The sequence below is a fragment of the Amblyraja radiata genome, chromosome 26, assembly GCF_010909765.2.
Source record: "Amblyraja radiata isolate CabotCenter1 chromosome 26, sAmbRad1.1.pri, whole genome shotgun sequence".
In the NCBI taxonomy this organism is placed as follows: Eukaryota; Metazoa; Chordata; class Chondrichthyes; order Rajiformes; family Rajidae; genus Amblyraja; species Amblyraja radiata.
The window spans coordinates 5,163,233-5,178,213 of record NC_045981.1 but is presented as its reverse complement, the minus strand read 5'-3'; the positions used below and the strand labels follow the sequence as shown (position 1 = coordinate 5,178,213).

At 41.4% G+C, this 14,981-nt stretch overlaps 1 protein-coding gene across 2 annotated transcripts in view; it reads left to right on the top strand.

The window, feature by feature from the left end:
• The window catches only part of dnah9 (dynein axonemal heavy chain 9), a 325,024-nt gene that overhangs the window by 43,154 nt on the left and 266,889 nt on the right, over nucleotides 1-14,981 (top strand). For both annotated transcript variants that reach the window (XM_033044073.1, XM_033044072.1), the window contains exons 17-23: nucleotides 1,259-1,683; nucleotides 2,686-2,908; nucleotides 4,047-4,213; nucleotides 6,851-7,721; nucleotides 9,019-9,149; nucleotides 10,574-10,700; nucleotides 14,250-14,402. In XM_033044073.1, coding sequence (XP_032899964.1) covers nucleotides 1,259-1,683; nucleotides 2,686-2,908; nucleotides 4,047-4,213; nucleotides 6,851-7,721; nucleotides 9,019-9,149; nucleotides 10,574-10,700; nucleotides 14,250-14,402 — 2,097 coding nt within the window. The remainder of the gene's footprint in view (nucleotides 1-1,258; nucleotides 1,684-2,685; nucleotides 2,909-4,046; nucleotides 4,214-6,850; nucleotides 7,722-9,018; nucleotides 9,150-10,573; nucleotides 10,701-14,249; nucleotides 14,403-14,981) is intronic.

The window sequence follows — 14,981 nt, the reverse complement described above, 5'->3', positions numbered from 1 at the left end:
TGCATAATGGTCGCATTATTTCCAAGAGTGGTAAGAACATTGGAGAGAACATTACCATGGGAGATGGTGGGTTTCATCGTTGCTTCCATGGGGTTATAGTCGTACAGTGCATAACTTATTCCTTTGTTCCATCACATCCATTCCGAACGTTAATCCCCATTTGCTTGCACCCTTCATGCCTCGCTTATTCAAGCTTCCATCTAAATGCTTTGCAAACATAGTAATTGTATCTAATTCCTCCATCTCTTCCAGTGGCACTTTGCACATATATACCTTTCTTTGTGTTTAAAAAAGAAACTACCTTATGATGCTCTTTAAATATCCGACCTGTCACCTTAAAACTATGACCGTTTGTTTTTGATACCTACGCTCTCTATAGATTGTTTCACTGTGGCATTTTCCATACACTTGTTGTTCTGAGTTTATTATTTGTTGCCGCTTCATGTTCATTAGTGATAGGAGCAGAATCAGGTCATTTGGCCCATCATGTATACTCTGCGCCATGCAATGATGGCTGATCTGTCATCCCCTCTCAACCCCATTCTCCTGCCTTCTCCCCATAACCCCTGACACCCGTACTAATCAAGAATTGCACTACCTCTGTTTAAAAAATATCCATTGGGCTCCACAGCCTTCTGTGGCAAAGAATTCCACAGATTTACCACCCTCTGACTAAAGAAATTCCTCCTCATCTTCCTAGAGAAACGTCCTTTAATTCTGAGGCTGTGCCCTCTAGTCGTAGACCCCCACAGTAGTGGAAACATCCTCTCCACGTCCACTCGATCCAAGCCTTTCACTGCTCTGTAAGTTTCAATAAGGTCCCTCCTCATTATTCTTAACTCCAGCGAGTAGAGGCGTAGTGCCATCAAACACTCATCATATGTTGACCCATTCATTCCTGCAATCATTCTCGTTCTCTTTCTTTCTATCTCTTCCTTTCTTTCCCTCCTTCCCTCCTTCCCTCCTTCCCTCCTTCCCTCCTTCCCTCCTTCCCTCCTTCCCTCCTTCCCTCCTTCCCTCCTTCCCTCCTTCTCTCCTTCTCTCCTTCTCTCCTTCTCTCCTTCTCTCCTTCTCTCCTTCTCTCCCTTACTCTCCTTCTCTCCTTCTCTCCTTCTCTCCTTCTCTCCTTCCCTCCTTCTCTTTTTCCTCTCTTTTTCCTCTCTTTTTCCTCTCTTTCTCTTCCTTTCTCCCCTCTCTCCCCCCCCAACTCTCACTCTCTCTATCTTCTGTTTGCTATCTCTCTCTCCTCTGTTGTCAGGCTGACATGGAAGACATGGCTGACCTGGCAGATATGCGGCAGCACCTGATGGACAATGTCCAGCATGTGATGGCCAAGTGCTGTGGGTATCGCAGCTCCTTTGACCAGTACGCGTACCTTTGGGTTGACGATCGGAGGGAATTTATGCGCCAATTCCTCCTGTATGGCCATGTTCTCACGGCTGAAGACATCGAGGCCCATGCAGAGGACGGTATCCCAGAGAGCCCTCCAACTCTTCAGCAGTACAAGGAGCAGATGGACTCCTACGAAAAGATCTACGTTGAAGTGAACTCTCTGGAACCCATCACCATTTTTGACAGCTGGATGCGAATTGATGGCAGGCCCTTCAAGTCGGCCCTGTTGAATATCATCAAGAAGTGGAGCCTTATGTTCAAACAGCACCTGATTGACCACGTAACACACAGGTAAGACACAGTAGGGAAGATGAGGCCATAGCCTTAGAATAAAAAGATGTACCTTTAGAAAGGAGAAGAGAAGGAATTTATATCATAGGAGGGCAGTGAATCTGTGGAATTCATTGCCGCAAAGGTTGTGGAGGCCAAGTCAATGGATATTTTTAAGGTGGAGATTGACAGATTCTTGATTAATACGGGTGTCAGGGGTTATGGGGCGAAGACAGGAGAATGGGGTTGAGAGTGAAAGATAGATCAGCCATGATTGAATGACGGAGTAGGTTTGATGGGCCGAATGGCCTAATTCTGCTCTGGGAATGTATGAAGTTATGAATTTATGATAGCACAGGATGCAGAAGCGATTCACCAGGATGTTGCCTGAATGAAGAGTTTCAGTTATGAAGAGAGATTGCAGATGCATGTTCTTTAAGGGGCTGTCCCACTGCAGCGACCTAATTAGCGAGTTTGCCCTCGACCCATACTCGCAGCATGGTCGACACGCGGTCCTAGGAGGTCTTTGTAACTCTCCTTCATGCTCGAGAATAGTCGCCGCGTACTCGAGGCCTCAGCTAGGTCGCGGCATATTTTTCAACATGCTGAAAAATGCCCGTGAGTGAAAAAAAGGTCGCCATGGAAAAAAACGATATTTTCTTTACTCGTAGGTTTAGTCGAAGTAGGTCGGCATGTTAGTCGAAGGTAATCGAAGGTAGTCGTAGATAGTCTTCAACATGATCGAAGGGAGGTCGAAGGAGGTCAGCTTCACTCTCCACTATTCGGTGCCAAATTTTCTGGAAGCTAGTCGTAGCTAGTCGTAGCTAGTCGTAGCTAGTCATAGCTAGTCGAAGAGTTTAGGAAAGTTTGAAAAAGTGTCATGTTGCATGACCTTTCCCAGAACTATATAATTAAATATGTAATAGCTAATTAATTCAATGTAAATTGCATTTTGCGTATGCAATAAAGTGACATTATTTTGTGAGCTACATGCTCAGTATTCATCTAATTTCCTTTATCTAGTTTGGCTGATCTCAACGAGTTTATTAAAGTAGCAGAAGGAGGTTTATGTCAGAAGGTTGAAGAAGGTGACTTCAACGGCCTGGTCGGCGTGATGGGTCATCTCATGGCTGTAAAGGAGAGACAGGCTTTAACTGATGCCATGTTTGAGCCCTTTAAACAAACCATTGAGCTCCTGAAGACCTATGAGCAAGAATTACCCGAAGAAGTGCACAAGCAGTTGGAGGTCAGTGGATTCTTGATGAGTTCCCCAAATTATTCTAATCATCATGTGTTAATTTGGTGCATGGCTAAATGAGTCGAAAACGATCACTCGGCTAGAACCAATAAAGTTATTGTAATTGTCAACTTCTTGCATCCTCTAATGTTATGTTTCTGGAGCAGTTCCCAATTTTAGATTTTTTGATTAAATCTTTTTACCTTTGCTATAATTTCCAGCAGTGAAATGTACTTAACTTATGCCTATGGGGCTACTTGTTTGTGCACCTGCTTTTCCAACTTGAACTCATCATCTTCTGAATCAGAAGCAGAAGACCTTTCTTAAAGGCACTTCCCACTGATCATGCCCGAAATGCAGGGTTTGCTGGTAATATATCTCAGTGCATCCTGAGTCTTATTAAGTAGCCAAGTATTGAGAAATGTCACTGCCACCTTTGACCCTAATGAAAGTGAAGGACACTTTCTGGCAAGCAAATATCTTTTTTTTTCAGTTCAGTTTAGTTTATTGTCACGTATACCGAGGTACATTGAAAAGCTTTTGTTGCGTGTTAACTAGTCAGCAGAAAGACAATACGTGATTACAATCGATCCATTTACAGTGCATAGATACATGATAAGAGAATAACGTTTAGTGCAAGGTGTAACCAGCAAAATCCGATCAAACAAAGTCCGAGGGTCACCAAAGAGATAGATACAGTGGCTTGCAAAAGTTTTCATACCCCTTGAACTTTTCAGTTTTTTATTTGGAAAAAATTTGAAAACCATGTATCATTTTCCTTCCACTTCACAATTATGCGCCACTTTGTGTTGGTCTATCACATAAAATCCCAATAAAATACATTTACGTTTGTGGTTGTAACGTGACAAAATGTGGAAAAGTTCAAGGGGTATGAATACTTTTGCAAGCCACTGTAGTAGTTCAGGACTGCTCTCTGGTTGTGGGAGGATGATTCCGTTGCCTGATAACAGCTGGGAAGAACTGTCCCTGTGGAGCAGAGTTGGAGGAAAATTATATAAGGAAGGCAAGATATATTGTTACAAGAGGGTGCTTTCACACACCTCACTCTTGGTTCAGAAATACTATTTACATATACTAGATTGTGCAAAATGGATTGAAGTATACATGTCGGTGCTTGTGTGTACAGGGACTGCCAGAGAAGTGGAACAATACCAAGAAACTAGCAATAACAACAAAGCAGCATGTGGCTCCTCTGCAGGCCAACGAGGTTACAATTCTTCGCAAGAAATGTGCCAGCTTTGATGTGGAGCAACACAAATTCCGAGAACAATTTCGCAAAGATGCACCATTCAGGTGAGGGGTGACAACTCCCAGTGTTCCAGTAATTATTGACCTGGATCCAACTTATAACTTGGGTATGCCTGGAATCTAAGTATTTGGCTCCTACTTATTTGGAACCAACACTATCCTGGTTTGCAATGTGCCCAGAATGTCCAAATAGCACTTTGAATAACCAATTCAGTTCAGGAGTACAGGTACAGAGTTCCCTGAAAGCGACCTCATTGTTAGATGGAGTGGCTTTGGTACATTGGCCTTCGTCATTCAGGATATTAAGTATAGAAGTTGGGACGTTAGGTTACAGTTGTGCAAGACATTGGTGAGGCCACATTTGGAGTACTGTATTGTTAGAGTACAGAGATGATTTATGATGATATGACCAGGACTGGAGAGGTTGAGCTCTAGGGAGAGTCTGGGCAGGCTAGGACTATTCTTTGGAGTGCAAGAGGATGAGTGGTGATTTTATAGCAGTGTAAACGATCATGAGAGTAATAGGTAGGGTGAATGCAGAGAGTGGTTTACCCAGGATAGGTGAGTCAAAAACCAGAGGACATAGGCTTAACGTGAGAGGGGCAGGATTTAATAGGAACCTGTGGGACAACTTTTTCATTCAGAGGGTAACAGGTATAAGAAGCAAACTGTCAGAGGAGGTAGTTGAGGCTGGTACTTTTACAGCACTTTAAATAAACTTAGACAGGTACATGCATAGGAAAAGCTTAGATGGATATGGGCCAATTGGGACATCATGGTCGGATGAATGAGTTGGGCAGAAGGGCCTATTTCTGTGCTATGTGACTCCACAGCTCTCTTTCACATCATACTTGAATTATATTTCAATAATCTCAAACCCCAGGTAAAAGGCTACTTTCTTGCTGTGAATCTTATTCCACTTCACTGTAGAGATGGATTAAGTGATGGATTGAATATGGTTGTGATGCGAGGGTGAAATTGCTTCATACTCAGGCTGAACTGGCGGTTCTACTTCATTTCAGGCTAGCCTAATACCACGCCACCGCATGAAGAGCTTGTGGAAAGCAATGAGGAAAACTTTCTAAATAGAATTGCAAACAGTTGAATGGAGCAGCCGAAAATTCTCATATCTCATAAAAACAATCTCCCTAATAGTGCATTCTGTACGGATTCTTCCATTAATGGAGTTTTCCATGAAGAGTCGCTTAGAGTTATGTATTGTAAAATAACTTGATGATGAGAGGACTGCCTCTATTTCATGCCTTGTAATGCTTTATAACACTTTGCTGTGCTTTGATGCTTTCATCACCCCTTCACAGAAACATTTGTAGGAATAGATTTCTTATTGCTAGGATTATGGATATGATGGGAGTAATATTAACTTTGGGCAACGTCAGTTTTGTTGCATCTTATCCATCCCTTGATATTAATTTCCATCGAGGTGGGTTATATTGTACATTTGGAGAGTTGCTGTTCAACTGTTGGAACATTGGAACAACTGTTCTATGTAATTTTGCCAGTTAACACAGTCAGCAATCCTAATAATCTGCACCGTGCCACAGAATCTTTGAACTTGAGAAATAATTACCCAATTATTAAAACTGGTTTAATCTGCGTGACTCCAAACCCATTTGTGACTCTGAAAGGGCTTAGCACACCACCTGGTCAAGTCAAGAGTCAAGTTAAGAATCAAGAGATTTTTATTGTCATGTGTCACAGGTGGGACAATGACATTCTTGCTTGCTGCAGCACAACAGAATATGTAAAAGGTTATACCACTAATGTGACTTTCAGAAAGCATAAAACTGGACAACTACCTTGCATTGACTGAGGCACAGAATTCAGGCATCTTTCCATCCCAATTGACCTCGTGAAGTCCTCTTCACAAACTCTCGGAGAGTGGTGTCTAAACTTGCAGAACTGTCTTGCAGACTTGTCAAGTAACATCCTAACATCCCTGTATTGATAGAATCAGATCCGACAGGTATCCTGCCAGACTTCTCCATCACAGCCCTTTGGCTAATAATGCCCCACTTGTAGGATAGACCCAGAAGAGATAGCCACACAGGTGTACAAATGGGAGGGAATAGCCCTTGGAGCTGTCAACCATAATTCCAGAGATCTCATGGCATCGGCTCAGAAACTCTTTTCATCCAATGGAGAAAAAAGGAACTGCAGCTGCTGGCTTACAAAAAAAGACGCAGTGTTGCAGTAACTCAGCGGGTCAGGCAGCATCTCTGAAGAACATGGAAAGGTGACGCCTTGGGTCGGCTCAGCCTGAAGAAGGGCCCCGTAGAAGGTGAAAGTCACCTATCCAGGTTCGCGAGAGATACTGTCTGACCTGCTGAGTTACTCAAGCACTTAATGTGTCCTTTCATAGAATGTTCTCCCCTCAGCTGAAGAATCTGTGCATTTCCACACCGAATAACACTTGGAAGAAGTTGGATAAAAGGACTTAACATTATAGACTCCATTGAATTGAATGTCTTTTCAGCCTTTACAACTCTAGTGAAAATAATCCCTTTATCTCAAACACTTTTGTCGTTTATTGATTATTATGATCTATCCATGTTTATTAACGCTGTGGCTTTGGTAACCTTTCCTGAGTCTGTAATTATTAAACATGCATCGAAATGAAGGGAAGCTGCATTTACTATATTCATTATCTTTTCTTTTCATTAGGTTTGATAGCATACAACCATATCAGGTATTAGATATTGTTCACACTCAGATCAGCCAAATGGAAGCTACAATGGGTGCCATTAATCAGTCTGCAAGTTTATTTGAAGTCAATGTACCAGACTATAAACAATTAAAACAATGCAGAAAAGAAGTACATCTTCTGAAAGGACTATGGGATATGATTTTGTTGGTAAAATCGAGCATGGATGATTGGAAGACTACAAAGTGGAGAGAAATCAATGTCGAAAATATGGAGCTGGAATGTAAAAAGTTTGCAAAAGATATCCGTGCCTTGGACAAAGAAGTACGGGCATGGGATGCTTTCACTGGGTTGGACAACACAGTGAAGAATATTTTGACTTCATTACGGGCTGTGGCTGAACTTCAGAATCCAGCAATCCGGGATCGACACTGGTATCAGTTAATGCAAGCCACAAATGTAACATTTACCATGGATGACAGCACAACTCTGGCTGACCTCCTGCAACTCAACCTGCACAACTTTGAAGACGAGGTTTGTGGAATCGTGGACAAAGCTGTGAAAGAAATGGGTATGGAGAAGGTATTGAAGGAGCTGGACACAACGTGGACCACCATGCAATTTCAGTACGAACCGCACTCACGCACATCGGTGCCATTGATCAAATCAGATGAGGAGCTTATTGAGACCTTGGAGGACAACCAGGTCCAGCTGCAGAACCTAATGACCTCCAAGTATATTGCCTTTTTCTTGGAAGAGGTATCCAGCTGGCAGAAGAAGTTGTCCATTGCTGACTCTGTAATATCAGTTTGGTTCGAGGTGCAACGGACCTGGTCGCATCTTGAAAGCATCTTTATTGGATCTGAGGACATTCGTTGTCAGTTGCCTGAGGTAGAGCAAACATTTACTTTCTATCTTTAAGCGTGATAAAACGGTGACACTTGAATTTGCAATTATAAATCAAAACCCATGCCTCAGTTTCTGGGCTGATGTTAAACTGAAGAATGGAAGGGAAATTAAGAATTGAGTGTTCAGACGCACACATCATAAAACTAGACACGGGTACAAAAGCTAATCAAGAAGATCATGGAATATCTTCGATTCAACAGACGTGAAATACAAAGAGATTGAAGTGATGTTTTAAATGCGTGGAGTTTGGTCAACGTTTAATGGAGTTGTGTACGCAGGTCTGGCATTGAGACTTTACGTAGGAAATATTGAGCGTAGATGTGGTACAACATGTTCACCAGTGTAATGAATAAAGAGCTAAATTGGGAAGAGACTGTAAATACACTGGGTTGCACTCCCTTGTGCTTTGAAAGTTAAGTAACAGCTAATTAAATAATAAAATGTTAAGTAGTTTAGTTCAGATGGACGTAGAAAAGCCATCTCCTCTGGGATGGGGGTGAAATGCAGATTAAGTGACATTTGGGAGTACCTTCACATACAAAGTATGTAGAAATCTGAACTTCTCTTAAAGATTATGGTTAACATAAAAACATAGAAAGTAGGCCCTTCGAGCCAGCACCGCCATTCAATATGATCATGGCTGATCATCCACAATCAGTGCCCCGTTCCTGCCTTCTCTCCTTATCCCTTGATTCCTGTAGCCCTCAGAGCTCTATCCAACTCTCTTCTGAATGCATCCAGTGAATTGGCCTCCACTGTCTTCTGAGGCAGAGAATTCCACAGAATCACAACTCTCTGGGTGAAAATGTTTTTCCTCATCTCAGTTCTAAATGGCCTTCCCCTTATTCTTAAACTATAGCCCCTGGTTCTTGACTCCCCCAACATCGGGAACATGTTTCCAACATCTAGCGTGTCCAATCCCTTAATAATTGTATATGTTTCTTCCTTCATCCTTCTAAATTCCAGTGAATACAAGGACATTTGACCCATTCTTTCATCATATGAATCAATTGAAATGTTCAAGTTTGAGATCGCCAGAATTTATCAGGTAACGCTGTGAATGAACATAGATCAGTGGTGGGGCCTGATCAATTAGATTAATTCAATTGAGAAAAGTAGCTTCAGGAACCTTATTCAATTCACTCTGTTCCTTCATATTTCAAGGCTACATTGCAGTTGTAAATTACACTTTGGATTTTTGGAAGTTTTATATGTATTTTGTAATAATTGAGGAAGTGCAAGTGTTGTGAAATTTATTGTTGTGTTGTGTCTTATGGAGGACTCCAAACGGTTCGATGGAATTGATGCAGATTTTAAGGAGCTGGCATGGGATGCTGAGAGAACCCCAAATGTAGTGGAGGCCACAAACAAACCGGGTTTGTGTGAAAAGCTGGAAGGCATCCAGGTCAGGTGAGGTGGAACTCTTCTCATTTCATTGAATAAACTAAGTAAAACATTGAGGGTTTAGTTTAGTTTAGAGATACAGTGCGGAAACAGGCCCTTCGGCCCACCAAGCCATCCCCGCACACTAACACTATCCTACACACAGTAGGGACAATCTACATTTTTTTAACGAAGCCAATTAACCTACAAACCTGTACGTCTTTGGAGTGTGGGAGGAAACTGCAGCACCCAGAGCAAAGCTGCACGGACGCGGGGAAAACACAATGGAACTGAGAATTCTAACTAAATGTTTAGAACAGCAGCGGTGATATGTTGACCTTTACAAAGGCGATAGTCTTTTTGAGGTGTTAGTACATTCAGTAAAATATGCAAATATAATTTTGCACTGGGCAAGACCCGCAAGACTTTGAAAGTCCCAGGATATATTCTCATCAAACAATTGCTAGGGAATGATTTACGTTTCTGTTGCACAGTCTGGAAGTACATTAATTTAGTTTGATTTGATTGTTGGCAAATAAATCATCATGGGACAGGGTGATATTTGCAAATGTCATTGAACAGGTCAACAGAAAAAAGTTAATTACACTTCCTGTTCATTACAGTAAACCTCTGATGATCTGCTTTGCCCATTGTTTGGAAGTCCCAATGCTTTAGCATCTGGCTCAGATGGTTGTGTTATCTGCACCCCTTATAGACACGTCAGCACCCCACTTCTGTTACTAGTTTTTAACTTGCTGTGTCAGGAATTTTGAAAATGGTAAGGGGCCTGTCCCACTCTCACGACTTAATTCAAAACCTCTGCCGAGTTTAAAGGACCTAAATAAAAATCAAGATCGTGGTAATCTCCAAACTTCTACGACCTTCCACGACTATGTTCACGAACTCCTACGAACTCTTACGAGTATGTCTACGAATTCCCACGACTATTTCGATGCCCTCTTTACGAGTAAAAAGTTGCAATTTCTTTCACCCCGACCATTTTCTTACTCGTGGACATTTTTTATCGGGCTGGAAAAAACGTCCCAACTTACCTGATGCCACGAATACCTACAGCTAGCATAACGAGCCGCTACAATATATCTACAAACTCTACGACCTCCTACGGACTCGTTACGAACATTCTGCGAGTTTGAATCAAGGGGAAAACTCGGGAGAATTCGTGAATAACTCGTGAAAGTGGGACAGGCCCTTAAGGAAGATGAATAGGTTATAGACTATAATCTGGTTAACTCTGGGGAAGCATGAGTGGAAAACTTACTAAACTGGTACTTATTATTTAAAAATAAGTGTGTTTGTGTATTGTGAGAAGCTATATCCGATGGTCCACAAAATCTGAGAATGCCAGGATATCAGATTTTACAGAGACTACTATTCAGTAAATCACAAGTGTTACATAAATGGATGCAACGTTTCATTTTCTTCCTGCATAGATTGGCTCTCTGTGAGAAAGCACTGGCAGAATATCTTGACACCAAAAGATTGGCGTTCCCCCGTTTCTATTTTATTTCTTCGGCTGATTTGTTGGATATTCTTTCCAATGGAACAAACCCTCATCAGGTGAGCATCTTACCTTGCTGGTGAAACTGCTGGAAGATTACAAAAGGCTAGAGTTGCTAACATTGCACAAATAACTCTAATTCTTCTATTGTCTTTATAAAGGATGCATGAACTAAGTAAAAAAGTTGCCAGGTGGGGAAAATCCGACTGTTGTATTGGTTTGCTTTAACTTTATTTTATTGAGAACCTTGAATTACAATCAGATCTTGGTTGTTACTTGTTCAGATGAGTTGGTAGCATCATATATCTCAAGAAGTGGTGATGCATTATTGAAGGTCTGCATTGCTGAGATGTTGTCCTTTAGATAAGGTGTGAACATGCAATGCTAAGGCAGGTGACACAAGTAGCTACCCAGACAGTGGAGCTTACAGAACAAAACACTAAACTGCTGGAAGAACTCGGTGTATCAATCTGCATCTGTGGAGGCACAAGGATACTGGACATTTCAGGTTGAGAACCTGCTAATTGAAATGAATAGTATAGATTGGCAACTTAACACTCCATAACAGAGAAAAATAGCATCTACAGTTATTTAAGGAGAGATTTAATTTAAACACTGTTTTTCTGGTTTTCTGATCAGACAAAAAAAAATTACACGTTCGCATATTGTCCTCTGAGCTGGGAGATGTTAAAAAACTGGTGCACATTGGATCACTTCTTGACCGGGGTACCTGCATGTCCTCTGTAGTGGAAGCATAGAAACAGCTAACCGGTTTTATTTTTATTTTTGTATCATCATCAGAGCATCTTACAATCTGAGCAGCAGATATGGGTTGCAATAATGGATATATGAAGGGTATGTACAGTACGAACTTCCACTGGTCTACCAAGTTTGTGAATAAGCTGCAGGATGGAACTGCAGATGCTGGCTTACATCGAAGATAGACACAAAATGCTAGAGTAACTCAACAGGACAGGCAGCATTTCTGGAGAGAAGGAATGGGTGACGTTTCAGTTCGAAACTGAAGGAGGGTCTCGACCCGAAATGTCACACATTCATTCTTTCCAGAGATGCTGCTTGCCCCGCTGAGTTACTTGAGCATTTTGTGTCTATCTTTTGTGAATAAGCTGTACTGGTCTAGCAGAGGTCAAGAAAGCTGCTCTCATTTTACTCAAGCGTAGCTTTTATCCAGAGAACTAAGACGGCAGAAGTTATACCAGTCATTTGTGATCCATAATGTGTTAGCTGTGGGGAATCACTTATGTTTGACATACACCGTAATGGTGCTGAGCTGCTGGTAAGGACTGGTGCTGTCCCTTATTGAATTATGGGAATAGGTTTCTAGGTCATAAAGCCATAAGCTGCACATGGATCTGTTTCAGAATTGCTGAGTGGGCAATCAATCTTGGCTTCCTCCTGGGAAACTCACCTTCACTGAATCCAATTCGCTGCCAATTCGATTCAGTCAAGTGATACCATGAACTGTCTGAAAGCAGTGAAAACAGCAAAGGCTTTTAAATCGGGCAACAACCCAACGGCAGTAATGACGATGTGCTCCAGCCAAACTGTTTTAGTTCAATTACAACCTGACCATGTTGAAAATTGCCCAGGCGTTTCCTTTTATCAAAAAAACAGGAGAAACAATCCATCTTGTTATTACTCAAACAGCCTACTTTGGATTATCGACAGTGGGATGAAGTAAATTGGAGACAATGCCACCAAGTTGCACTTAGTTAGCAATAATCAACGCACTGATGCTGAGTTTTGGTTTCACTAAGATCGTTCTTCTTTTGACATCACAGAATTGGTCCAAACATTGATCAAAGATAAGATGCAAGGGACTGGCCTGGACATCAATGCTGACTTTGACTGAACATGGTTTCATGATATTAAAATGAATTATTTCTGGTCATCTTCATCACTGGATCTAAATTCTGGAACTTCCTACCCAATAATACCACACAGAAACCTTTAAGTCAAGAGTGTTTTATTGTCATATGTCCCAGACAGAACAATAACATTCTTACTTGCAGCAGCATATCAGAATATGTAACCACAGTATCCTGTAAACAATATAATAAATGAGAAAAAGGCTTGGATAGTGTGGATGTGGAGAGAATGTTTCCACTAGTGCGAGAGTCTAGGACTAGAGGTCATAGCATTAAAATTAATGGGCGTTCTTTTAGGAAGGAGATGAGGAGGTCTTTCTTTAGTGCCACAGACGGCTGTAGAGGCCATGTCAGTGGATATTTTTAAGGCAGAGTTGGATAGATTTGTGATTAGTGCGGGTGTCAGAGGTTATGGGGAGAAGGCAGGAGAATGGGGATAGGACGGAGAGATAGATCAGCCATGATTGAAGATCATAGACTTGATGGGCCGAATAGCCTAATTCTGCCTTATGATCTTATGAAAAAAAAGTTGGTGTGTACACACACACACACACACACACACACACACACACACACACACACACACACACACACACACACACACACACACACACACACACACACACACACACATACACATAAAATAAACAAGCATAGTGCAAAAGACAAAACCCATGCCCCCAAGTCCATGTAGTTCAGAACTTATTTGGAGATTGTAGTGTTTAATAGCCTGATGGCTGTCGTGAGGAAGCTGCTCCTGAACCTGGAAGTTACAGATTTCAGGCTCGTATATCTTTTCCCGATGGCAGAAGTGAAATAACAGCGTGGCCAGAGTTGTGTGGGTCTCTGGTGATGCTGGCTGCCTTTTTGACTTCTGTGAATTCCTTCAATGGTGGGGAGGCCAGAACCCGTGATGGACTGGGCAATGTGCACCACGTTTTGCAGGCTACAGGGTTGCAGTGATATAATGAAAGTGGGTCACCACCACCTTCCAAATGGCAATTCTGGATGGACAATAAAAGCTGGGTTGTACAGCCGCCAATCCTATATCCTGAAAAAATGAATAAATGAAAAGTCCATAACCTTCAGTTGAATAAGGAGCAGTCTTGTTGAGAATTTTATGCCATGCTTCCCATATTATAGAGTCAGAGAGTCGTACAGCATAGAATCAATCCTTTTGCCCAATTCATCAAAGCTGACCAAGATGCTAAACGAGCATCTGACAAAGCTAGACCCATTTGCCTGTGTTTTATTCATATCCCTCTAAACCTTTCTAATCCATGTACCTGTCCAAATGTGTTTTATATGTTGTTATTGTGCTTGCCTCAACTATCTCTGCTATCTACAAGTCAATGAATGAAATGTTGAAAAGAAAGAACTTTTCAACTTTCCGCAAGCACCTTTCATAGCCGGAAAACCTGAGAATGAATTTGTCCTTGTTTTATATTGAAACAAACATATGTGAAACTGAAATTAAATCAATGGAACTGAATATTACAAGCAGTGTGTAACAATATATTGCACATTTAGCTCCTATGACGAGCTGACATGTTTATTCACTGGAAGGACTTGTACATGCAACAGCGGTGGATATTTTCAAAATTCCACATAGGAAGCAGAAATGACTTGTCAAGTTAGAATTAGTTTCAAAATATTTGTTGATGAAAGGTGAACCATGTCATGAATCATGTTGTCTTTGTGTAAAAATTTGAATTGTAGGTTCAACGTCACTTGTCTAAACTCTTTGACAACATGGCCAGCATGAAATTCCAGACTGAGGGCGATGATGAGCCAACTAAAATGGCCCTGGGAATGTACAGCAAGGAGGATGAATATGTGAACTTCAAAGAGCCATGCGACTGCGATGGGCAGGTAGGAAAAGCGTGACCTCTGTGCCTGCTGAAGGTATCCAAATATGTATATGAATGGGAATGGCATATTACAGAAATGCATCCAGAAATTGGGTGTGATGCTGGAAAGGAAACATCAACTGTCACACTGCAGATGATCAAGAGTAATGTCGTATGTAATAATGGATGCAATTTGTTTTAACATATCTGTAGAATGTTTTGTAGTTTTCAAGTTTCTCATTAGATTACTTTTCTATTCTGCTTTGCGCTACCAATTAGTTTTTAAATCCTTGTGTTGTAAAGCATTAGAGCAGATAAACAGGGCCTTTGGCCCATAATGTCAATGCTGGCTATCAATTAGCCATCCATACTAATCCCATTTACTAGTACTATGTCCATAGCCTTCTGTGCTTTGGCAATTCAAGTACAACCAATTATCATTACTCTGACACTGGTTATTCCAGTATAATCACTAATTCACTGGCAGTATTTTCTCTGTAATGGATCGTAACACAGCATAAGTCTGGCAATTCATATTCCACCATTTTCCAAAACCAATTGATATTTTAGCATTATATTTCAAATTGTTCAGCAGTCAGTC